The sequence below is a fragment of the Dermacentor variabilis genome, chromosome 3 (assembly GCF_050947875.1).
Source record: "Dermacentor variabilis isolate Ectoservices chromosome 3, ASM5094787v1, whole genome shotgun sequence".
Classification (NCBI taxonomy): Eukaryota; Metazoa; Arthropoda; class Arachnida; order Ixodida; family Ixodidae; genus Dermacentor; species Dermacentor variabilis.
In genome coordinates, this window is record NC_134570.1 from 4,513,578 (window position 1) to 4,539,104 (window position 25,527).

Below are 25,527 nucleotides of genomic sequence, written 5' to 3' on the forward strand. Positions count from 1 at the left end.
GCACCCGTTGGCACGGCCTAGGCCAATCGCGTGAGGTGAAACTGATCGGGCGTTTCGAACAACGATCTCCACCCAGGTAGCACACAAAGTCTTGAAAACGTCGTATTAAGGGATTCAACGTCTGAAACGGATTTTTGACCAAAATCGACGCATCAAAGACGTTCCAAACAATATAGCTTAAAAATGAGGGGTGAATACGTTTTGATAACGTTGGAAGCCAGACCGCTTAAAAACGAGGGGTGAATACGTTTTGCAAACGACTCAAAACGCCACCGCCACGCCACGGCGCGTCAGCCTCTTTAGCGGCTTCTACAATATTCAACAACCCATCAACGCGATCCAACCTTGCGCAAGGTGGCGATACCGTCGTCAAATCATGTGACCAAGGTGGCCACGTGATTCGTGATGCCGGGCAGCCGGGCGAGCCGGGCATAGTCGCGTCGTCATGGCGTCGTCGCGTCACCGCACTCGCATTGCGCTGTGGTGTGTTTGCGGCTGTTCTGAACGTGCTGCCGCTGCCCTTTTCTATGTAAGTGTTGCAGTGTTTTGCTGTCAAGAAAACGATATTCTGTGATCAGTTTGGGTTGTACAATATGTTTGTGTGGTTTTAATTTGGAAATCAGTAGTGTTTTCAATTGTTATGTGACCAAGGCGGCCACGTTATTCGTGAAGCCGGGCATAGTTGCGTTATCGCACTCGCAAGGCACTATGGTCTGTTTGCGAATATTCTGAATGTGCTGCCGCTGCCCTTTGTCGTGTAAGTGTTGCAGTGCTTTGCTGTCAAGAAAACGACATTCTGTGATTAGTTTGGGTTGTGCGATCTGCTTGTGTAGTTTAATTTGGAAATCAGTAGTGTTTGCAATTGGAGGGCGCGGATTGGAGGGCACTAATCAGCTCTTCAAGTTCATTGTCATGTTATGTGAGGCGCCTTTTCACTGACGCTGTAATTAAGGCGTTAAGGGCCGTATAAGGACGAAAGTTAGAGGGACGAAATCGTGCCTGTGTGTCCCTAGCGTCGGGGTCGGCCGCTATGCGTGATCCTAACAAGAAAGCATTTTGCAGAATGCGAAGAAAGGCGGCAAAATTTCTGTCTGTGCGCACCTTGCCGATCTCCGCAATAGAGCCGTCATCGTGGTATTTTAGTCTCCCGTTTAGCAAGAGTGTTGCAGACAAGGGAACTGGTTCAAACAGGCTTTTTTTAAATGATTCAGTACTAGTGCGGTATCCCAAAAGGTGAGGTCAAGTGCTCGCCCTATTTTCTTCCCTCGCGCTACAGCGCACTGACAGAATTTTGCGTGCACCATACCGTGCTTTTATCGTTTGCGCTTCAGGTTCTCGATTGTGTTTTCGCCCCCTTTACCCACGTGATGGGTATTTCATGGTATTGCCGGGTACCACATGTGTCCATATATTGTGTCCAATATATGAAACGGCCAAATTCGATTTTATTTGACGCCTCAAATGGTAGTAATGTATTGAATCCCTTGTAGCTTTGTGCTTGTTATCAATTTTACTATTTGGCGAATGGATACAGCATGTACGCTGCATAACTCGCTCGTGGATACTGCATACGTGAGTCGAGTATGCCCTTGGTATAAAATAACTTGTATGCTTCAGGTAGTACGATTGTTTGCAGTTTGGGACATGTGTCGGAATGTACGCTGTGCGCCCTTCGCGCTTTACGGCGGCCTGCCGAGTTCGTGCGGGTGCCATGTGTGCGCATGGAGTTCGCGAAGCGCTCTCGCAGTTTTTATATACATATATATATATATATATATATATATATATATATATATATATATATATATATATATATATATATATATATATATATATATATATATATATACACATGTGTTCTGTTCGCGCGCTTCGCACAACAGGGCTTGTCGCAGTTCTTTGTCCTTGTGCAACACATTTTCCTAGTGTACGTCTGTGCATTATTTGATACCGGTTTCACACGGGGCTCTTTTAGCCGCTATCCAGTCCGTTACAAATCGAATTTCTCGGTCGTGATTGGCTCCTCTGCGCAAGCTACGAGAGTGAGCCAGTCGCATCGATAATTTTGATCCGGATCCGGCTTGATCGCGATCGAGAGTGGTCGTGTGACACCGGTTTTACACATGGCTCCCACATAGGGAACACTTTAAGTTCAATGCTACTGAGTGAAGAGCAAGTGCATATATATGCCAGTGGTGGTATGTGGGCAAATCTTTCTGGTGAAGCCAATACTTGTGCATTCAAAACATTTCAATTACCAGCGTAGTGCATAAATGTGTCTACTTCGACAAAATGGAGCACCAGTGCAGATATCTGAGCATACCTGTCCAGGGCAGCAAGTGTGTCTACATTGAAACCACTACCAGCATGTGCGGCAGTTCTATTTCCAGCAGCGGGACTGCACAATAATCAGTAGGGTGCTCTGAAGGTGTTTATCTATGAAGCTCTGCCTGGACTGTGTGCCAAATATTTTTGGACGTGAAAGTGGGGGTGAATTGGTAAACATCAGTGGAACTGTGCCTGGACTTTATGGCAAATGTTTTTGGATGTGAAAGTGTGAGTGAACTGGCAAAGAATTTGCTCTGGGCTACATGCGTTAAACGTTTTTCTCATTCAGAGTGCTTTTTTTTACTTTAGGAGACTGGAGATGTGCGCAAAGTGTGACATGTCAGTGTGCTAATTAATGTATTTGCTAGTTTGCAAATTATTCGTTGCAACTTTATTTTTGCCAGAGAGGTACAACTTTGCCTCTTGTAAAGGGCTTTTTAGATAAAACACTTACTATTTATTATGACCATTGCTTCCTTTGTTACACAAATGCAGCTTCCAGTGCATTCCAGTTTATTTCCATGTTTATGTAAGTTTCTAATATGAGGCTTGCATATTCATTTCTCACGTTCTGGAGTGGCAAGATGCAGCATTACTGTCTCATCTCAGCGAACACTACTACAGTAGTGTTCACTTGTTACACTGAATCCCCCGTTTAACTATTCTGTACTAATTTCACTTTATTACTTTTTTCTTGTATGGTTATTTTTTCTCGCCATTACCTTCTCTGATATATCCTAAAGGCAATATTTCCAATTTTGCATTGTTCCCATTTCCTTTATTTCTGTCACAGGATTGTTTTATGATGGTATGCGGTAGTATTCCTTTTGTGCTCTTTTCAAGCTTCTAGATGATTGGTAACATTGCTTGGAGGCAGTTACCATCCAATTCATACTCTTGCATTTTTCAGTCTACTTCTTCCATTCGCTCCGATGTCACTTCTGCATAACTCTAGTCCATATAATAACACGCGCACTTTACTATGATAAATTAGACACTTTAGTACACTCCAGGTTTTTCTGTTCATTTTTGTATGTGTACTTGGCATTTTGTTTATGTGCTAGTAAATGTTCACTTTCGAATTCATTACGAATCCTTTCTGCGACTTTTGTCATTGTTGATGTACTTTTACTTCTATTTGCATTTCTCACACAGTTTGTTCGAACCTTGCATAAGCATTACATTTTAATAAAGTGTTTTTGCTTTGTCACAATGTTCTCATTTCATGCACTCTTGGCATGAAGGGCTTGGTCTGGCCACCTGCCAAGACGTGGCCATTTGTTCTTTGCAGGATGTTATTCCCATTGTGGTTGTAAGCATCGTAACTTACTAAAGGCGGTATTAAGGATTTATTATTCCTAACAGGCTCATTTTCGTGCGACTTGGTAGAGGATGCGCCGGCCATGCGGGGAACAGTGCTTGGCACTGCGCCATGGCTCTTACAGTCAACACCGACGCTTCTACTCATCTGGGGCGCGATTGCAGATCGTTGTTCGAAACGCCCGATCAGTTTCACCTCACGCGATTGGCCTAGGCCGTGCCAACGGGTGCGGCTGACGACGTCTGCGCGGCATAGGCCAGTCGCGTGAGGCGAAACTAAACGCGTGTTTTGAACAACAATGTCTGATCGCGCCCGTCACCCGCGAAAATTAGCTTCAGATGATCGTAAACCTTTCAAGACCACTTCTAGACCAGCTTTTTGATAACGTCCTAAAAACGTTTAGAAATTGGTTACGAATAGTTTAGGCAAAGGGATTACTTGTGTCTTTCCCAATCCTATTTCTAGACCAGCTTTTCGAATACGTCTTGCAGACCTGTTCTAGATCGTCTCAAGAAAGTAATTAAGCCGGACATTAGCAGAGATATACGACGTTTTCCCGCCGAAGTTCTCTCATTCGTGTCTTCTTTAACCCGTTTTTATCGTCTTGGATAAACGCTACGAAAACGTTACGTATCTCTTTTGTGCTACCTGGGCAATCGCGCCCCAGATGAGTAGAAGCGTCGGTGTTGACTGTAAGAGCCCTGGCGCAGTGCCAAGCACTGTTCCCCGCATGGCCGGCGCATCCTCTACCAAGTCGCACGAAAATGAGCCTGTTAGGAATAATAAATCCTTAATACCGCCTTTAGTAAGCTACGATGCTTACAACCACAATGGGAATGACATCCTGCAAAGAACAAATGGCCACGTCTTGGCAGGTGGCCAGACCAAGCCCTTCAAGTCAAGAGTGCATGAAATGAGAACATTGTGACAAAGCAAAAACACTTTATTAAAATGTAATGCTTATGCAAGGTTCGAACAAACTGTGTGAGAAATGCAAATAGAAGTAAAAGTACATCAACAATGACAAAAGTCGCAGAAAGGATTCGTAATGAATTCGAAAGTGAACATTTACTAGCACATAAACAAAATGCCAAGTACACATACAAAAATGAACAGAAAAACCTGGAGTGTACTAAAGTGTCTAATTTATCATAGTAAAGTGCGCGTGTTATTAGATGGACTAGAGTTATGCAGAAGTGACATCGGAGCGAATGGAAGAAGTAGACTGAAAAATGCAAGAGTATGAATTGGATGGTAACTGCCTCCAAGCAATGTTACCAATCATCTAGAAGCTTGAAAAGAGCACAAAAGGAATACTACCGCATACCATCATAAAACAATCCTGTGACAGAAATAAAGGAAATGGGAACAATGCAAAATTGGAAATATTGCCTTTAGGATATATCAGAGAAGGTAATGGCGAGAAAAAATAACCATACAAGAAAAAAGTAATAAAGTGAAATTAGTACAGAATAGTTAAACGGGGGATTCAGTGTAACAAGTGAACACTACTGTAGTAGTGTTCGCTGAGATGAGACAGTAATGCTGCATCTTGCCACTCCAGAACGTGAGAAATGAATATGCAAGCCTCATATTAGAAACTTACATAAACATGGAAATAAACTGGAATGCACTGGAAGCTGCATTTGTGTAACAAAGGAAGCAATGGTCATAATAAATAGTAAGTGTTTTATCTAAAAAGCCCTTTACAAGAGGCAAAGTTGTACCTCTCTGGCAAAAATAAAGTTGCAACGAATAATTTGCAAACTAGCAAATACATTAATTAGCACACTGACATGTCACACTTTGCGCACATCTCCAGTCTCCTAAAGTAAAAAAAAGCACTCTGAATGAGAAAAACGTTTAACGCATGTAGCCCAGAGCAAATTCTTTGCCAGTTCACTCACACTTTCACATCCAAAAACATTTGCCATAAAGTCCAGGCACAGTTCCACTGATGTTTACCAATTCACCCCCACTTTCACGTCCAAAAATATTTGGCACACAGTCCAGGCAGAGCTTCATAGATAAACACCTTCAGAGCACCCTACTGATTATTGTGCAGTCCCGCTGCTGGAAATAGAACTGCCGCACATGCTGGTAGTGGTTTCAATGTAGACACACTTGCTGCCCTGGACAGGTATGCTCAGATATCTGCACTGGTGCTCCATTTTGTCGAAGTAGACACATTTATGCACTACGCTGGTAATTGAAATGTTTTGAATGCACAAGTATTGGCTTCACCAGAAAGATTTGCCCACATACCACCACTGGCATATATATGCACTTGCTCTTCACTCAGTAGCATTGAACTTAAAGTGTTCCCTATGTGGGAGCCATGTGTAAAACCGGTGTCACACGACCACTCTCGATCGCGATCAAGCCCGATCCGGATCGAAATTATCGATGCGACTGGCTCACTCTCGTAGCTTGCGCAGAGGAGCCAATCACGACCGAGAAATTCGATTTGTAACGGACTGGATAGCGGCTAAAAGAGCCCCGTGTGAAACCGGTATCAAATAATGCACAGACGTACGCTATGAAAATGTGTTGCACAAGGACAAAGAACTGCGACATGCCCTGCTGTGCGAAGCGCGCGAACAGAAAACACACACACACACACACACACACACACACACACACACACACACACACACACACACACACACATATATATATATATATATATATATATATTGTCGCGAAGCACTTTGAACAGTAAGCGTTCGCGACTAGAACGTTGGAGCAGCGGGAGGTAGTGTAGCCGACCGAGCACCGAAACAAGGTTGTTCCTTCTCGTCGTCGTTGTCTCTCTCCTAGCCACAGCCCCACTGCTCCCTATTTTACAGTACAGTTATCTCCCCCGCGGAAAAGGAAGCCGTCCCGGTGACCTACGGGTAGGACAGCACAGGCGGATCATAGTAGGGCTTGAGACGCTGGGCATGCACAATTTCGCGGCCACGACGGCGATGATCCAAAGGTAGCTCGAGGGGTTCCACAATATAGTTGACTGGGGACGTTTGTTTGATCACGCGGTATGGGCCTTGGTACTTCGACGCGAGTTTCGGTGACAGTCCAGTGGTCGAGGCTGGAACCCAAAGCCACACTAGCGAGCCAGGAGCATAGGAGACAGGAGCATTGGAACTTTCTCGATGGTGCTTCTGGCGTTGCTGGTCTTCTGACGTAAATACACGGGAAAGCTTGCGACACTCTTCTGCGTGTGCAGCAGCTTCGGATAGGGTAGTTGTTTCCGTGGAGTCAGGGCGGTACGGAAGGATAGTATCCATTGTGGAAAAAGGTTCGCGTCCGTACAGGAGAAAGAAGGGCGAAAATCCCGTTGTAGTCTGCGTGGCGGTGTTGTAAGCGTAGGTCAGAAAAGGTAGAACATGGTCCCATTTGGTTTGGTCGGATGCAACGTACATGGCCAGCATGTCACCAAGAGTGCGATTAAAGCGCTCGGTCATGCCATTAGTCTGCGGATGATACGCACTAGTGGTGCGATGAATGATGCGACATTCTTTGAGGAGAGCCTCGATGACGTCGGACAGGAAGACGCGGCCTCTGTCACTGAGTAATTCCCTGGGAGCTCCGTGGCGAAGGATGATGTGGCGCAGGAGAAACCAGGCGACGTCACGTGCAGGAGCGCTGGACAAAGGGCAAGTTTCCGCATAGCGCGTAAGATGGTCGATGGCCACGATTACCCAGCGATTGCCATCGGATGTGGTTGGCAGAGGTCCATAAATGTCGATGCCGACTCGATCAAAAGCACGTGCTGGGCAAGGCAAAGGCTGCAATGGGGTGGTTGAACGACGAGGGGGATCTTTACGGCGTTGGCAAACCAAACAGGAGCGGACATAATGATGGATGAATCGATACATCCCCCGCCAGTAGTAACGAAGGCGTAGACGCGCGTATGTCCTCAGTACCCCTGCATGCGCGCATTGGGGATCGTCGTGGAACGCTGCGCAAATATCCGAACGCAGGTGTCGCGGGATGACAAGCAACCATTTGCGGCCGTCCGGGAGGTAGTTGCGACGGTACAGGAGCCCGTCGCGAATGGAGAAGTGATGCGCTTGGCGACGTAATGCGCGATTGTTAGTGGGTGTCGATGGGCTGGACAAAAAACGCAGCATGGACACAATCCATGGGTCGTTCTTCTGCTCCAGAAGAATGTCCGTGGCAGCAAGGGAAGACTCGGACAATGAGGCGTTCGGGAAGCTAGCCTCGTCAGTTAGTGGCGAACGAGACAAGGCATCCGCATCCGAATGTTTTCGGCCAGAACGATACAGCACGCGAATGTCATACTCCTGCAGTCGAAGGGCCCATCGAGCAAGACGACCGGACGGTTCTTTTAAGGATGACAGCCAGCACAGCGAGTGGTGACCAGTTATGACATCAAACGGGCGGCCATAAAGATACGGACGGAATTTGGTTATGGCCCAAATTATAGCCAGGCACTCCTTTTCTGTGACAGAATAGTTCAATTCAGGTTTAGTGAGTGCACGACTGGCGAAGGCAACGACGTACTCATCGAAGCCAGCCTTTCTCTGAGCGAGAACGGCCCCAAGGCCAACGCCACTGGCATCCGTGTGTATTTCAGTTGGAGCACTGGGGTCGAAATGGCGCAGGATTGGTGGTGACGTCAAGAGACGACGCAGCTTTGTGAAGGCGGCATCGCAATCCGGTGACCAGGTTGAAAGGTTGTGGCCACCATGAAGAAGCTGCGTTAAAGGTGTTATTATAGTGGCAAAATTGCGGATGAAACGGCGAAAGTATGACGCTAATCCAATGAAGCTGCGCAGTTCTTTCAAAGTCGTTGGTCGGGGAAACTGGGCAACAGCTTGTAGTTTCGCCGGATCAGGAAGTACACCTTCTTTCGACACGACATGGCCGAGGATGACCAGCTGCCGAGCAGCGAAGTGACACTTCTTCAAGTTAAGCTGGAGGCCAGCATCGGCGATGCACTTTAGGACGCGTTCAAGTCGAAGTAAGTGGGAAGGGAAGTCCGGTGAAAAGATAACGATGTCGTCCAAATAACACAGGCATATCTGCCATTTGAGGCCGCGCAAGATGTTGTCCATCATTCTTTCAAATGTGGCAGGCGCATTACACAGGCCAAATGGCATCACGGTGAATTCGAATAAACCGTCAGGTGTGATGAAGGCCGTTTTCGGACGGTCTGACTCAGCCACTGGCACTTGCCAGTACCCGGATCGTAAGTCTAAGGATGAGTAGAATTCAGCGCCTTGGAGGCAGTCTAGCGCGTCGTCAATACGGGGTAGCGGATAAACGTCCTTGCGTGTGATCTTATTAAGTCGCCGGTAGTCCACGCAAAAGCGAATTGTGCCATCTTTCTTTTTTACCAGCACTACAGGAGAAGCCCAGGGACTGTGCGAAGGTTGTATGACACCGCGTTGGAGCATGTCTGCAACTTGCTCAGCGATCACGCTACGCTCCGTGGCGGATACACGATACGGCCTGTGGCGTAAAGGTGCATGGTTGCCGGTGTCGATGTGATGGACAACAGTGGAAGTACGGCCTAAGCGAGATTGTTGTAGGTCGAATGACGTGCGAAAGCGGTCTAGAAGATGGACGATCTGGGCGTGCTGCGCTGGAGTGAGGTTGGGATCAATACTCTGGTAAAATGTTGGGTCACATGGCGGCGTGGGAGGAGAAACTTGAAGGGCCAGAGCGTCAACCGGAGAAGCCGGGTCGTCAGGCACATCGTAAAGGAAGCTTGGGTCGATTTCGTCGGCATAACCAAGACACTCATTGTGGAGCAGCCTAGCAGGGCAAGGAAACAGGTTGGATACATAAAGTGCGCTCGAACCTTGTCGAATGGCAAGAAGGGCAAAAGGAAGCAAGAAAGGATGGCGGCGAGCAACAAGCTTAGACGGCGTGAAAAGAACTGTGGAGTCGGAAAGCCCAACGCAGGAAACGGGTACAAGTGCGGCAGAGTATGGAGGAATCTCGGTGTCGGCGGTGACGAACACACGACTGGAAGTGTCATCAGTATCTTCAAAAACGTTGGTGCCGAATGGCGACAGCGCGAGTTCAGCACGGCCACAATCTATAACGGCATGATGAGAGGACAGAAAGTCCCAGCCTAAAATCATGGCATGGGAGCAGCGAGGCAGAACAACGAACTCAATATGGTATAAAGCGCCGCATATAACAACACGCACTGTACACTGCCCTAAAGGTTCAATCGGCGCAGCGCTGGCTGTACGTAATGAAATGGCTGAATAAGTCGACTTTTCTAAGGGTAAGACGAAGCTGGTCCGCAATCACTGATATTGCTGCTCCCGTGTCTACAAGCGCATGAACGGCAATGTCTTCTGCATAAACTTCAAGGACGTTCGCAGGAAATAAATGAGGTCTTGAGGAGTTCGCTGAGATCGCAGTTCTTGCCTCCGGAACTGCGGTCCTTAGTTTTCCTCTCGGATAGCTTCAGGACGACGGATAAGCGGCGACAGAGAACGCCGACGGGGAGACCGACGGGTATTGAAGGGTCGGGAAAGAGGAGACGAGGCTTCGAAGGGCTGAGCGGCAGGAGCAGAACGGGACGGAGAGTCGAAACCGTTACTTTGTGCTCTCGGAGAATCCGAAGGATACCATCCACGCCGGCGGCAAAGCCGTGCTACATGCCCAGGTAGGCCACACGAATAACAGATAGGCCGATTGTCATGGGTGCGCCATGGATTGAGAACAGCGGGCAGTTGGAAATATTGGCGAGGTGGGCGCACGGGCCGCTGTGGCGGCCAGCAGCTGCTTGGGGGTGCAGGAGAACACGTTGCAGCTGCTTGCGGAGGTGAGGGAAAGGCGCTGGTAAGTCTGGACTGATTACCTGCAGAAGGAGGCCTTGGATGAGCGACAACGGCAGCGTACGTAAGTGGCACAGGCGTAGGAGGCGGTGGATGAGCAAGTGGTACTGCGTGAGCGACTTGTTCTTGTATCAGGTGACGGAGATCTGGAGACAAGCACGGCTCTGAGGCTGGAGTGACTGGCAGAAGAGAGAGTTGGCGCGCCACTTCTTCTCGTACAAATTGCTTGATTCTGTCGAAAATTTCGGAACTGCAAGGAGTAGAAGTGACACCATCACTCATAGCTGAAAGCGCGACGTCCGGAGCGAGAGCTCGGCGCGTAGAAAGCCGCTGTTTGCGCAGCTCCTCATAGCTCTGGCAAAGCGTTATGATGTCGTTGACCGTCTGAGGATTCCTTGCCAAGAGCATCTGGAAGGCGTCGTCTTCTATGCCTTTCAAGATGTTCTTGACCTTGTTATCTTCGGTCATATCTGGGTCTATACGCCGGCAGATGTCAACTACATCTTCAATGTAGCTCGTAAAGGTTTCGCCCTTTTGTTGAGCACGACAGCGAAGCTGTTGTTCAGCCCGAAGTTTGCGCACAGCAGGGCGACCGAATACTTCTTGAAGTGCCGTTCGGAATGCTGACCAGGTGGAAAAGTCAGCCTCATGGTTGCGGAACCAAAGATGGGCGACCCCGGAAAGGTAGAAGGGGACGTAGCCAAGCTTGTCAGCTTCAGACCATTTGTTGTGGGCACTCACTCGGTTGTATGACGACAGCCAGTCCTCGACGTCATGATCGTCAGTTCCATTGAATATGGGAGGATCCCGTTGGCGTGGCGCACCAGGACAGACGACTGGAGGTGGTGCCATGAGTGGCGCGGTAGGGCTAGTCTCCTCAGGCATGGGAGATGTGACAGGGATCGTGCGGCTTCGGAGTTCCAGGATGGCAATAAGCCCAGCACCTTACACCAAATGTCGCGAAGCGCTTTGAACAGTAAGCGTTCGCGACTAGAACGTTGGAGCAGCGAGAGGTAGTGTAGCCGACCGAGCACCGAAACAAGGTTGTTCCTTCTCGTCGTCGTTGTCTCTCTCCTAGCCACAGCCCCACTGCTCCCTATTTTACAGTACAATATATACATATAAACTGCGAGAGCGCTTCGCGAACTCCATGCGCACACATGGCACCCGCACGAACTCGGCAGGCCGCCGTAAAGCGCGAAGGGCGCACAGCGTACATTCCGACACATGTCCCAAACTGCAAACAATCGTACTACCTAAAGCATACAAGTTATTTTATACCAAGGGCATACTCGACTCACGTATGCAGTATCCACAAGCGAGTTATGCAGCGTACATGCTGTATCCATTCGCCAAATAGTAAAATTGATAACAAGCACAAAGCTACAAGGGACTCAATACATTACTACCATTTGAGGCGTCAAATAAAATTGAATTAGGCCGTTTCATATATTGGACACAATATATGGACACATGTGGTACCCGGTAGTACCATGAAATACCCGTCACGTGGGTAAAGGGGGCGAAAACACATCGAGAACCTGAAGCGCAAACGATAAAAGCACGGTATGGTGCACGCAAAATTCTGTCAGTGCGCTGTAGCGGGAGGGAAGAAAATAGGGCGAGCACTTGACCTCACCTTTTGGGATACCGCACTAGTACTGAATCAATAAAAAAAAGCCTGTTTGAACCAGTTCCCTTGTCTGCAACACTCTTGCTAAACGGGACACTAAAATTCCACGATGACGGCTCTATTGCGGAGATCGGCAAAGTGCGCACAGACAGAAATTTTGCCGCCTTTCTTCGCATTCTGCAAAATGCTTTCTTGTTAGGATCACGCATAGCGGCCGACCCCGACGCTAGGGACACACAGGCACGATTTCGTCCCTCTAACTTTCGTCCTTATACTGCCCTTAACGCCTTAATTACAGCGTCAGTGAAAAGGCGCCTCACATAACATGACAATGAACTTGAAGAGCTGATTAGTGCCCTCCACTCCGCGCCCTCCAATTGAAAGCACTACTGATTTCCAAATTAAACTACACAAACAGATCGCACAACCCAAACTAATCACAGAACGTCGTTTTCTTGACGGCAAAACCCTGCAACACTTACATGACAAAGGGCAGCGGCAGCACATTCAGAACAGCCGCTATCATACCACAGCGCAATGCAAGTGCAATAACGCTATTATGCCCGGCTCAAACAGATCGCACAACCCAAACTAATCACAGAATGTCGTTTTCTTGAGAGCAAAGCACTGCAACACTTACATGACAAAGGGCAGCGCCAGCACATTCAGAACAGTCGCAAACAGACCATAGTGCCATGCGAGTGCGATAACGCAACTATGCCCAGCTTCACGAATAACGTGGCCGCCTTGGTCACATAACAATTGAAAACACTACTGATTTCCAAATTAAAACCACACAAACATATCGCACAACCCAAACTAATCACAGAATATCGTTTTCTTGACAGCAAAACACTGCAACACTTACATAGCAAAGGGCAGCGGCCGCACGTTCAGAACAGCCGCAAACACCACATCGCAATGCGAGTGCGGTGACGCGACGACGCCATGACGACGCGACTATGCCCGGCTCGCCCGGCTGCCCGGCATCACGAATCACGTGGCCACCTTGGTCACATGATTTGACGACGGTATCGCCACCTTGCGCAAGGTTGGATCGCGTTGATGGGTTGTTGAACATTGTAGAAGCCGCTAAAGAGGCTGACGCGCCGTGGCGTGGCGGTGGCGTTTTGAGTCGTTTGCAAAACGTATTCACCCCTCGTTTTTAAGCTGTCTGGCTTCCAACGTTATCAAAACGTATTCACCCCTCGTTTTTAAGCTATCTTGTTTGGAACGTCTTTGATGCGTCGATTTTGGTCAAAAATCCGTTTCAGACGTTGAATCCCTTAATACGACGTTTTCAAGACTTTGTGTGCTACCTGGGTGACCTTGATGGTGCGTATACATGGTATGGTTCTCACTTGACAACACGTAACCAATGTCTTCAAGCTCTTGTTGCCTTACAATAGAACTTAAAAGCAACGCACTTTTATCACAAACACTAGTCAACTTAGATTTATCTTCTGGAAAGCAAGCACAATTAAAATCACCCAGTAATATGACTTGCCTTTCACAATTCAAGTACTGCTGAATATCACCAAAAAAGACTTCCCGCTCCCGTGCTGCGTTCGGAGCATAAACACATATAGCCCTCCAAGGAATCTCTGAAAAAGTAAAATCGCAGAGGACCATTCTGCCATCCTCGGATGATGTGACGGCTTCAACTACAGCAATACTGCTACGCAAAAGAATAAGGCAGCCCCCAGACCTACCCGCCGCATGACATACACTTACGGTATATCTAAGACGGAAAACGTTAACCATTTGCTCCGTGCATTCATCAGTTGCAATTTTTGTTTCTTGAATGGCCAATAAGCCAATATTATTTTCAATAAGAATACGGTTAACTTGGCATTGCCTTCTACGCCCGCTAAGTCCACGCACGTTCAACGTCGCGACACAAAGACCAGTCGAAAAATTAGCTGCCATTTAACGGGAGGAGAATCCAAACCAATTACCGCACATCGTCCGTCTCACATCTGCTACGATGACTCGACGGTCTAGGGAGGCGGACCATGGTTTTCTAGACATCAAAGCCCATTGGCGACGGCCGACACACATCCTGCCCAGAAACCCCAGTCTCCACACCCCAACAACACTTTTTCCTAAGCCAGGAACGCCTCCGCTAACGCGGAGGCGTCTGGGTTGTAGAACGGCGTTTGGCAGGAACGCCGGGCTTGGGCTTGAACGCCGGTCGGCGTTCCGGGGTAGCTTTCGGAGGAGGCTCGCCAGTCTCTTGATCCTTTTCCTCTTGCTCATCCGCCTCTTCGTGAAGCCTCTAAGCAGGTGCACTACTTGACGTTGGCATCACGGTGTCGTCAGTTTCGTGCTGTTCACCGGTCATCACTTCTGCTGATGTGCACGTTTCTTTGGCCTCTTTTACCTCGACCTCTATTGAGTTAGTTGGTTCCACCGTATCATCCCATGGGTCTTTCCAGCCGTCCGATGACTTTTCTTCATTAACAGTCATTGCCTTCTTCAGGGGCGTTAACACCGAGGGCTGGGTCTCTTTCCCTTCGCCTGCGGCTTCCACTGCGTCGACCACGTCCATCAAGTGATCTGTGACATCTTCCTTCAATGCCGGGCCTGTCACTGTGGCATAGGTTCGGACGCACTGGGTCTCGTCGTGGCCGAAACGACGACAAAGCCCACAGCGTGGTACACGGCACTCGCGTCGGATGTGCCCGATGCCGCGGCATCGGAGGCAGAGGGGAGCTCTGCCAGGGACGTGCACGAGCGCAACATCTTCCGCCACTCGCAGCTGGTGGGGCAAGTCTTCAGCGGTGACGCCTACCTTCAGCTTGATAGTGACAGTACGGGTGGTTGACCCTTTGTCAACGCATCCTTGTACCCGCCACCTGTCCCTGGTGATCTCAGTCACCTTTCCAAAAGGCGACAAGGCAGTGCGAACGTCGTCGTCAGGTACACCGTGAAGGAGCCAGTAGAGCTTGATGCGGACGCCTTTGTCACACGGGTCGACGACCACACAGCGGTGGTCTGTGACATCAAACGCGTCTGCAGCGATAATCCTCTTTTTCCCTTCATCGTCCTTGAAAGTCACCGTCCACAGATGGTTCATTTGATATGCACCCAGTGCAACCACTTCCGACATGAGAGACAGCCGTGTAAGAGCGTCTCGAAAATGTTCCACTCTGTAAGGCCTCGCCTTAACGTCACCATGTAGAAAAACCGTATGAAGAACGGACGCACCTGTTGGCAGCGTTGGCAAAATCATTTGGTAGTCCTGACCTGGTTTTTCAGTTGACCTGATACCGCGACCCAAAAGGGTCGCTGAAGCCGCTCGTGAAGAGCCCGACATTCCGCGTCCGCTCACCTCGGTGGCTGAAGAGGAAGTCCATTGAGCCACGAGTTCGATGCTTCAAAGCGGTACAAAAGCGCCTCTAGTGAACGCGGTGTTGCCTTAGAAACGAGCTGTTTCTAAGGCTCAGGCGTGCGTCGTTTGCTCAGGCGCACATTTCGTTGTCGCGCCGAACGCTGCGTTGCTCGACGCTCGCCGCGTCCGATGCGGGGCGCGTAGTCGCTGCGCCGTAGCCCATTGTCTTACACCCCTTGGCGGGTCGACGGGAACGCTGTCGCGTTCCACTCTTGAAGGCGAAGCTTAAGAGGAAGCTTTAGCTCGGGTGCTCCTATCTAAATACATGTAAAAAGAGAATTCGTTTTTCTCGGCAACCACTGCACCAATTTTGACGAGGTTTGTTGCATTTAAAAGAACAACTTAAAGTCTAGTAACTGTTGGTTTCGAATTTTTGAGTTAGGTCGTCAATCTTTTATTAAAAACTAGCGAAAATCCGATATTTTCAAAAAACCAAACTGTCAAGTTTACAACTCCGTAACTCCTAAAAGAAAAACGATAATGCAATTATGTGAAATGCATCTAATAGTACATCCAAAGCGGACAAAATTGATATATTACACATGAATCTCAAAAAATTTAGTAACATGGAAATACAGCTTTTGCAGAACCCTTGTAAACAACGTAACAAATTCACGTAAGATGTAAAATGACATATCGAATTTGTCCGCTTTCAATGATCTAATGGAGGCCGTTCACAGAACCGCGATATCTGTTTTTGATACAGAGCTATCAATTTTTAAAAATTGTGCTTCTATTTTTTTCAAACGGTCAAATATTTGAAAATCGTTTTAAGAAAATTCAAGCCCTAAATAGAAATTCCGCTTCCAACAGTCACTAGAATTCAACTTTCTCTTTCAAATGCAACAAATTGCATTAAAATCGGTCCAGGGGTTACCTCATAAAAACGTTTTTGCGTTTTACATGTATTTGAATAGGCCGCATCGGAGTTGGGCCCGAGCTAAAGCTTCCTCTTAAGCGTCCTCCAATTTTTTGATTACTTCGATTACTTCGATTACGAATTTCTCTACTATTAAGAAATATTTTTGCACCGAAAAAATATGTGCGCATTCCCTAGGGCCCCTCTTTTATGCCAGCTCAACTCCCTGTTTCTATTTAGTGTTGTTTTAATGCTGTAGTCTGGAAGTACCCTCGTAAAGCGCGTTGCAACCATTGATCAGCGGCCTGGTGTGTTTTGTTTACGAACTGTAAATACAGAAATTAAGTTGCGCGGCAATCCCTTTGTTTTACAGTGGGAAATGATGCGTTAAACACAAGCGTTCATAGAGGAATGCAAAAATTGCTACGCTGCCTGCATTTCTGTTCTTCGCGAAGAGTTACGCCGTGAACCTGTGTTGCTTGTGAGCATGTTGGTATGCAGCCCTGGAAATTCCTATTGCATAAGAAGATGCCGGTGGTAAAGAAACGAGGTCAATAAGTGACGAGTAGATACGTGATTTCGGTCACGACGTTTAGGTCGCCATGCAGGTTTTTATTATGTCAGCTGTCAGGAGGTGTCAATTGCCACAGGTCTTTCGTAGATCTCAGACCAACGACCAGAAACTACAATGAAGCCTTGAATTAACTTGAACAAAATAAATTAGAATGTCAGCTTGCAGCTCAGTTCGATCAGTTGGAAAAAAAGCGGATACCTTGTACAGACACAAGGCGAAAAATCAGCACGCACAGCAAAGTAAGAATAAACACATGAATGAAATCTATATGAAACGAAAGTTTTTGAATTCTGGCGATATGCATTAAAATTTAATTTCAGTGTTCACTGTAGGCTCAATCCTGCACACGTCTTGCTTGCATGCCCGTCAAGTCCCGTTGCCGCGGCTTGACGCAGGTGCACACGCAGCCTCAGTCTCGCGTAGTTTGATACAAGGAGCTTTTCCACTGTTTCTTTGTGTTCCTGACAGGCGCCCGTTACGCCCCACCGCAACATCTTTGTCAAGTATGCGGTTACAACCTTCAAAGGAGATTTCATGGTGAAAACGCTTTCCGTCCAGGTGGTGATACCATTAAAATGTTCCTCGCAAGATTTGAGAACCAGCATGACTGCATCGCTTGGGTAACGAAGGTTGCTGCCTTCAGAGACGTATTCCTTGAGGGACGTCAAGTACGCATGCTCACTGCTGCTTGAGCCTAACAATGCAGGCTTGCACTGCTCGCAGTGGCCAATAGATTTGAGGATCCCTCTTATAAGAAACCCACCGATATGAAACAAATCTCGCACTCAGCTGATGTTACCTCTTCGACAAAGGGGATCTCCGAGTCGTCGATAGCTTCAATCTCGGCTGCCGTTTGTTCTTGCATACCTGCCGACAGCAGGTCGATCAGGTACTGTGCGTCATCGACATCGTAGCTAGTCGTTGACGGTGTGTAGAAGAATTGGCTGACACAAACAAGCTTCAACGCACACTTCACATCGTAGGCGCTTGGAACAGGCTTCCTGAGACGTATAACCGAAAATAGATTTTCCAAGCAGTCTTGGAGCAATCGGCTCGTGAGGAAGAACTTGTAGCCTTCACTTCTTAGAAGGACATCCTGCAGGCGAATGATCACAGCTGTGGCTATCAAGAAACCCGCCTGTGAGGGCTTCCATTGGGATGTACTCCCCATGTTTGTTCCCCGAACGGTCTCAGACGTCAAGCACAATACGTCTATGGCTGCGTGATATTTGTCCATGTGTTCAAGACTCAAGGCAGTTGATGGGTGTCGTGATGACATAAGAGCATACCACTTAAAGACAAGCTCTAAAAACCACGCTGTAGTTTCCGCCTCCGGATCCAAGATCTTCTGCTTTATAAAGTACCGAATCCCGGCAGGAGCTTCTCGAAAAAACTGAACGGCCACTCCCACCTTCATCTTCGTAAAATGCCCGTTCGACACGTGGATGTCCGAGAGCTTTGGCGCGACTTTCAGCTCCAGTTTTTTGTCAAAGTCTACCACTGCGCGCACGTGCTCAAGTTTTACTTCTCTTGAGGGTAGGTCATGTTGACACTTGGTTGCATACTAATGGTGAAAACGACAGAACTCAGAAGTTGGCCCCTGATATTCTTAAGTACGTGTGCAGCATCTGCAGTGAAGAAGAGTTCTTTGTCTTCTAGACAAGGATGTGGTATCGAGCATATGGTGTTGGAGTTCCTGTGGCTAGAGAAGCAAAATTCACGCCACGTTGCCCTGTTGGAAGAACCTATATCCGAAGTGACGACGTGGATCCTCAGGGAGATATCTGCGCAAACTTTCACGATATTCAATATGTAGTCTTTGAGAATAAGGCCGTCTATGCTCCTTTCAGTAAAGTGATAGGCAATCACTTGTTTCCACCGCCGGTTAAGACCCCCTATCATGAACATCAAGGCATGGTGGGCAGGTTCATCCGGCTTTGCAGGTAAAGTTGTTCCCCCAAGAACAACATCTTCAGCGCGATCAAGCTCATAGCCCCTGGCAATCTCCATCTCGTCTAATAGCAGAACACAGACTTTTTTGATGTCTTGCATACCCTCCGCTTTCGTTTTTAGCAGGTCGATCACGTCAGTCAGAACACCGGGCAGAAAACTGAGTGCCTGTAGGCGACGCGCCAGAGTTCTGTTAGTTGGCAGCGGGTACCCGAGTTTCCTTAAGGTTTCATAGCCGGACGTCCCGCATGAAAATTTAATTTCAAGTGCTTGCTTAACACTTTGCGGAGACCAAGTACTCCCTTTGTTGCTATTGAGCGACAGTGCCTGTATTTGGTCTTCGTTAAGGAACTTGATGTTTAGTAAAGCAATGAAGGGGGCTAGTTGGTGAACGTTCATGGTTATATTGCGCTCAGTTTTACAAACACGATACTAAGGAAGGACAGTCCGTCCACGTCCTGTCCTTCCTTAGTATCGTGTTTGTAAAACTGAGCGCAATATAACCATGAACTTGATGTTCTTTCCGAATGTTTCGATGTTACCTTCGAGCTTCTTAACTTTTTTTCGGAGACCTTGGATTGTTGAGTTTGCCTCAGGTATGCAATTCTTGAAGTTCGCAGTATTTCCGTGTCAGGTCTGCGAGCTGCTTACTTAATTCTGCGCAAGAGGTACAAGCAGACTGTAGGTCAGAGACCCCGGCATTCATTCCACTGGCTGAGACTTGCAGACCTGCTTCGTCTGTTACCAGTGCACTTGAGCTGGCGTCGTGTGGGCTGCAATTCTGTCCTTGAGTCAGCTCAAACCTGCCTGGTGACGACATTGGGTCCATCGCAGCTTCATGATCATCAGTGGCTATGTCGTGTTGATCTTCAAGTAGGGCCGAGAGGACAGCGGGTCCGGTCCTATCCTTTGGTGCCATTCTGTGACGAGGCAAAGCTGCGAAAACAAAGGATATCATCAAAATGCATCCCATAAACAGCATTATGCAACAGCGGTGCATGCCACGAACGACTTTCTTAATGTCTTTTCACTTTTCTGTCGAAAGCACCGCTTGTTACATTCGTTACACGCTTAGAACTCCTGTAGAGCGACACAATGTCATTTTCGGTCAGGGTCACTAATTTTTCGTGCCCGGCGCCCTTCTTATATATATATATATATATATATATATATATATATATAATTTACGTAGCAACAGCTTAAGAACGACCCCTCCCCCACCTCCTACCGAGAGATGAATATGGAACACGCTGAAAAATTGAACAACTTACGTCTGAAGGAAAACACTGTGGGCACCGCATTTGGCTTTAGTTTTTTCCATCCGTCTGCTCTGTTTTGCTCGAAGCTGTCCTCTTCGAAATGAGCCTGCGCGTTCATAGAAAGTCGTAAAATTTATTTCCTTCGCAAGATATGACCAGTGTTCACACGCCTACAATTGCTGTGTTTCGTACGTTCCTAAACATTTTCCGAACTTTACTGCAACTGCTACATTTAAAACCGCACTATTATGTTACACAAACAATTCCGCACGTGCGAGTAACGTCCAAGTAACGTTAATTAGCAATGGTTATACTACAGGGTGCCAGAACACTGTCGAACTTTGGGCGCACCATTTTTTTCCAACCAGCTTTTTCCTGGTTGTCCTGCACCGTCCGGAAGGGCGAGATGAACGACTCAAATTGATTCGCCTCAGCACCGAATAGCTGAAAAACATCAACGAACGCGCAACACACCACGCCATAAACAACACAGACGCGCACATAGGTTTTCGGAACATGACGGAGACAGTCGAGATGTTATTTTTTGTAAACACTTTAATGTTACTGCTACTAGTTTGCTTAACTGGTAATCTACTTGTCAGCCCAATGTTAACTACCAGGAAACATTATACGCAATCTACTTCGATCATCACTAACGCTTAAGAAAGTCCACGTCGGAAAAATAATTCCCACGAAGCGCCTCAGTACTCACACTGCATATGCACGAGGTGCTCGTGGGCTGCCATTTGTCCCGCTTGATCCTTGCAGTCCTCAAAATTCTTCTTCTTGGATCTCTTGGGAACTGAAACATTCGCCAACCATTCCTTGAGTGATTACTGCACAACGGCACGCAGCAGCCGGGCATTTTGTGCCGACGACACCCAGCGAACTCGTCGCAGCAACGTCCTACCACCTACCTGCACCGTGCAGCGCGCGCGGCGGGCATGAACATGGCGGCGGTGGCTAGAACGAACCGGTTCTGGCGGCACCGGCGCCGTCAAAGATGTCTCCACCCTGAAAGGAGCAGCGGGCGAGGAGGACATCGAGGCACACTAACGTGCTGTACGACGCGTTCTCCGCGTGTTGCGTTCTGTGGTGTTGCGGCCAGTTGCAGCGTGCTTGCCGTGTGCTTACTCTGAAGGGCTCTGAAGGAATTCCTCGAGTTTGTCTCGTTGGGAGTCACATGCAAAAGGATTGCCATTTGTTGGCCGTGTTGGTAGACTGACTTGGAAAGCATATTTAGCGCCAGCGAACGAGGACAGAAGGGAGACACCACAATGCGCTAACTTTAACTTGATTGTCAGGAAACACCCGCCTATTTAACTGTGCATGGACTAAATAGGTGGGTGTTTCCTGAAAATCAAGTTGTTGAAGTTAGCGCATTGTGGTGTCGTCTCCCTTCTGTCCCTGTTCGCTGGCGCTAAATGTGCTTGCCAATTTGCAGAAGGACTTTGCGGCTTGAGCCAGTCGACGGCAGGTGGGCTCCGTGTGACATTGTGCAGCACTTTGGCTCTGTTAGAATACTTGGAAGGAGGTTTTTAAATACCTATATGACATATAGACTAAGCCAATAAAAGTTGGAGAACTTCTTTTGAAGGTAGTACGTCGTGCGGATCCAACGATCACCAACGCCGCCTCAATTTTTGATTGTTGTGAATTGCCTTTTTATATCTTGGCGAAGGCAATGTAAACAGGGAACACAGAGGTCAGTAAACATTTCGTATCGCTACTTCACTCACCTGATATAATTCTGACAAGGAAGGGGACGTTGCGTCACAATTGACGAGTTAGTTGAAGCTGGAAATCTTACGCTGGTAGAGCAAAGGCTAAACAATACTCCGGCAGAGCACCGGGCTTACGTGGAGGAAAGGAGCGCGGTGACCGCCTCATCCGTTATATATGGCAGGGTATGTCGCGCAGAAATTTTTTGCTCGCAAGAAATGTGAGGACTGCCGCTCTCTTCTTTTGCATGCAGAACTCTAGTGTCAGTAGCAGTCTCAAAATTCACGAAATTTGTGACAGGGGAGGATTGCCTGCATCCGTCCAAGTTGCTTTTCGAAGCACTAAAGAAACTTAAGGGAATATATTTACAACCTTCTTCCGCAAAGAGGAGCTTTGCAGCGACAGCATAGTTGACGTCATGATTCTAGTGAAAGCTTTAAATTTGGCTATGCTGCATATATGCTGCAAATTATGTACATGCTGATGATTTCACATCAGCAGTTGTGCGTTTTTATGTCCTAACAAGGCTGCGCTGATGATTTCACATCAGCAGTTGTGCGTTTTTATGTCCTAACAAGGCTGCACTTTTCCGTAAAAAGTGTTAATCAGTGAAGAGAAGCATGATGAAAAAAGAAAGCGCACTTTAAAGTTAGCTATACTGTTCCTATAGCAGGCTGGTGCAACATATGTATGCTGACCCTTCTTTGTACTTTTCATCTGAATACACCAACTTTTTCTGGTGCATTCAAAAAGCTAATTTTGTTAATATAATTAAAAATGAATGAAGTAATTTATTTGCGCATATTAATTCCGCTGTAGGTCTCAATTGTTTGGGTACGAATGTACTTGCACTGTTTTTCTGTGTTTTGGCATACTGTGTGTAGTTTTGCAGAGATGCCTTTTACTTAGCGTCTTTCCCACCTGTTTTATTCCTTCCATAGAAATGTAGGATGTCGGTGTGTCCCATACTCGCACATGAGCCTGACGTTCAGGAACACTTCATGATGTAAATAAAAAAAATCACGAATAAACTTATGTAGTTGCGGGGGGCTCGCGAAACAGAACGAGGGACAAATGTTTATCGCGAAAGAAGGTAAATGCCAAGCAGGGAAGCTCTTTGGCTTTGGGCTATGTACGTGCATGTTGTTTTGCTTTCTTTTCTACAACAGCGGCTGAGGAACTAAACGCTTGACGTTGGGTCACGGATGCCGCGGCCGCTTTTTTATGAATGCGAACCGCAAAAGAAAATGTGTGCACCTGGAATCCGAGTTGGTTTAAATCAATTCGATGTCCTTTACTGCGGCGTTATTTGCAGCCGACTTTTCCGTTCGAATAATTTCTGGTTACGTGGCAACGTGGCTCAAACCAATTTAACGGCTTTACGCCATTACTTCTGTGTCTGCAAAACCTTTGCTGTCAGGTTAATAAATGCGTCTAATGGGCGTTGAGATGCGCTAGGAGTGCACATACAATTCATCTCTTATATGTAGTGAGTTTCGGGGATGCATCTTAACATCCGCCGAGCATTTGCACGTCTATTTGATTGCGACAGAAAACGATTATCAAAATATCAGCGTGCAGCGCTGGAACTGCGCCGTACGTTCCGTACAGGATGGATGGATGGATGTTATGAGCGTCCCCTTTGGAACGGGGCGGTGGGTTGCGCCACCAAGCTCTTGCTACTATGCTCCCTAATATTCTACCTAGGTTAACCAATGAAAAAAAAAAACCCTATGAACTACCACGTTCAAATTTTCTGATCCCCTATTGCGAACTGTGCTTTTGTGCGTCTCCATCTTTTGTCGTTTCCCTACTTTTCTTCCACCAATCCTCCTATCGCCTCTAATGTCTATTGCGGACCTGTTTGCTTTACCACTGCTCCCGCTGAACCCAAGGGCTTCAAGGAGGCCAGTGGTGCCTAAATCGACCGCTGGGTAGACGTCTTCACATTATAATAAAATATGCTCCGTCGTTTCCCTAGCTTTACCGCAGCAAGCACATGCTTCTTCTTCCTTCTTATATCTCGCTTTATAGGTGCGTGTTCTAAGGCATCCCGATCTCGCTTCGAAAAGTAATGAGCTTCCCTTTGAGTTATCATAAATGGTTTCTTTCCTGATTTCATTTTTTCCTCTTAAGTAGTTACTCATGGCAGGTTTCTTTTCTATTGCCGCCACCCATGAGATTAATTCAGCCTCCCTGACTTTCCGCTTGACCTTCTTTGTTGCTGTGTTGTCCACCCCACAGGCCGCATACTTGCTGGTAAGCTTCCTAGTTCTTTTCCTCCACTGTGAATGAATGTTTTGCCTGTACAGATACCTGAACACTCTCCCAGCCCATTTACTTTCTTCCATATTTCTCAGCCGTTCTTCATACTCAATTTTACTGCGAGCTTCCCTCACTTCAAAACTAGTCCAGCCCATATCCCCCTGCACAGCTTCATTCGTAGTCTTCTCGTGAGCGCCCAATGCGAGGCCACCCACTGACCTTTGGTTCCCGTCGAGTCCTGATTGTACCCCTGATTTAAAGCAAACAACCGCATTTCCAAAAGTAAGTCCTGGAACCATTACCCCTTTCCACATACCTCGGAGGACCTCGTACCTATTGTATCCCCATAGCGCTCTGTGCTTCATTATGGCTGCATTTCTCTTCCCCTTGACTGTTATGGTTTTTTCCTGTGTTTCCATACATCCATTGCCTTCGTTTATCCATATACCAAGGTATTTATATTCTGTTACCCGAGGTATTTCTTGGCCCTGTATCTCCACTGTCTGTTCACTGTTTTCATTGAATACCATAACATCTGATTTTCTAACACTAAATTTCAAACCTAAATTGTTGCCTTCCTGTCCACAGACATTTTCCAGACGTTGCAAATCACTTTGCTTGTTAGCGAGCAACACAATGTCGTCCGCATAAAATAAACCTGGGAGCTGCTCTATTACTGTACCTGCCTGTTTGTATGAGAGATTAAACCCGATATTACTTCCTTCTAGCGCCCTCTCCATCCGCACCATGTACATCATAAACAGCAGCGGAGATAAAGGGCACCCCTGCCTCAGTTCCTTGTTGATATGAACTTTCTCCGCGCTCCTCATCCCTTCCCATTCAACGCAAACGGTATTTTCTAGGTAAATCTCTCTCAAAAGCTGTAGACAATCGTTACCTAAGCCTTCGCCTTCCAGAATATCCCACAAAATGTTGCGGTCTACGTTGTCGTATGCTCCTGTAATGTCCAAAAAGGCCACATAGTCTGCTTTCTGCTTTTGATATTTCAATACACTGAGTAGGAACAAACAAGTTATCATCCAAACTCCCTACCTATTCTAAAGCCATTCTGAAGCTCTCCCAAAATGCCATTATTCTCTGCCTATGCTTGAAGCTTTAATTTGATTGCCTGCATTGCTAGCCTGTATATTACCGATGTAATGGTCAACGGTCTATACGAATGAATTCTGTCTTTCTCTCCCTTACCTTTATAAGTTAAATTCATTCTACTTTGTCGCCAACTCTCTGGTATTCGTCTATCTTTTAAAGATTTTTCCACTGCTTTCACCAGAGCTTCCTTACTTTTTGGTCCCAGTTCATTTATCAGCCTAACGGGAACCTCGTCTAGCCCTGTAGCGGTGCGCTTAGGAATTTTCTCTTCCGCTTTCTTCCAGTCTA

General features: G+C 47.2%; 1 protein-coding gene and 1 long non-coding RNA gene across 2 annotated transcripts in view; both read right to left on the bottom strand.

Moving 5' to 3' along the window:
* Window positions 1–23,538, bottom strand: part of LOC142575096 (uncharacterized) — a 49,377-nt gene extending 25,839 nt beyond the window's left edge. The window contains exon 1 of the long non-coding RNA XR_012826561.1: window positions 21,882–23,538. This is a non-coding gene — a long non-coding RNA (uncharacterized LOC142575096). The remainder of the gene's footprint in view (window positions 1–21,881) is intronic.
* Window positions 19,397–21,460, bottom strand: LOC142573900 (peroxynitrite isomerase THAP4-like). Its single transcript, XM_075683111.1, has 4 exons — window positions 21,060–21,460; window positions 20,855–20,944; window positions 20,155–20,248; window positions 19,397–19,819 (listed from the first exon to the last, which is right to left on the bottom strand). Exons 1-4 carry the CDS (start codon window positions 21,183–21,185, stop codon window positions 19,476–19,478), a joined length of 654 nt encoding a protein of 217 aa, XP_075539226.1. The 5' UTR covers window positions 21,186–21,460; the 3' UTR covers window positions 19,397–19,475.
* Window positions 23,539–25,527: the final 1,989 nt, after the last annotated feature.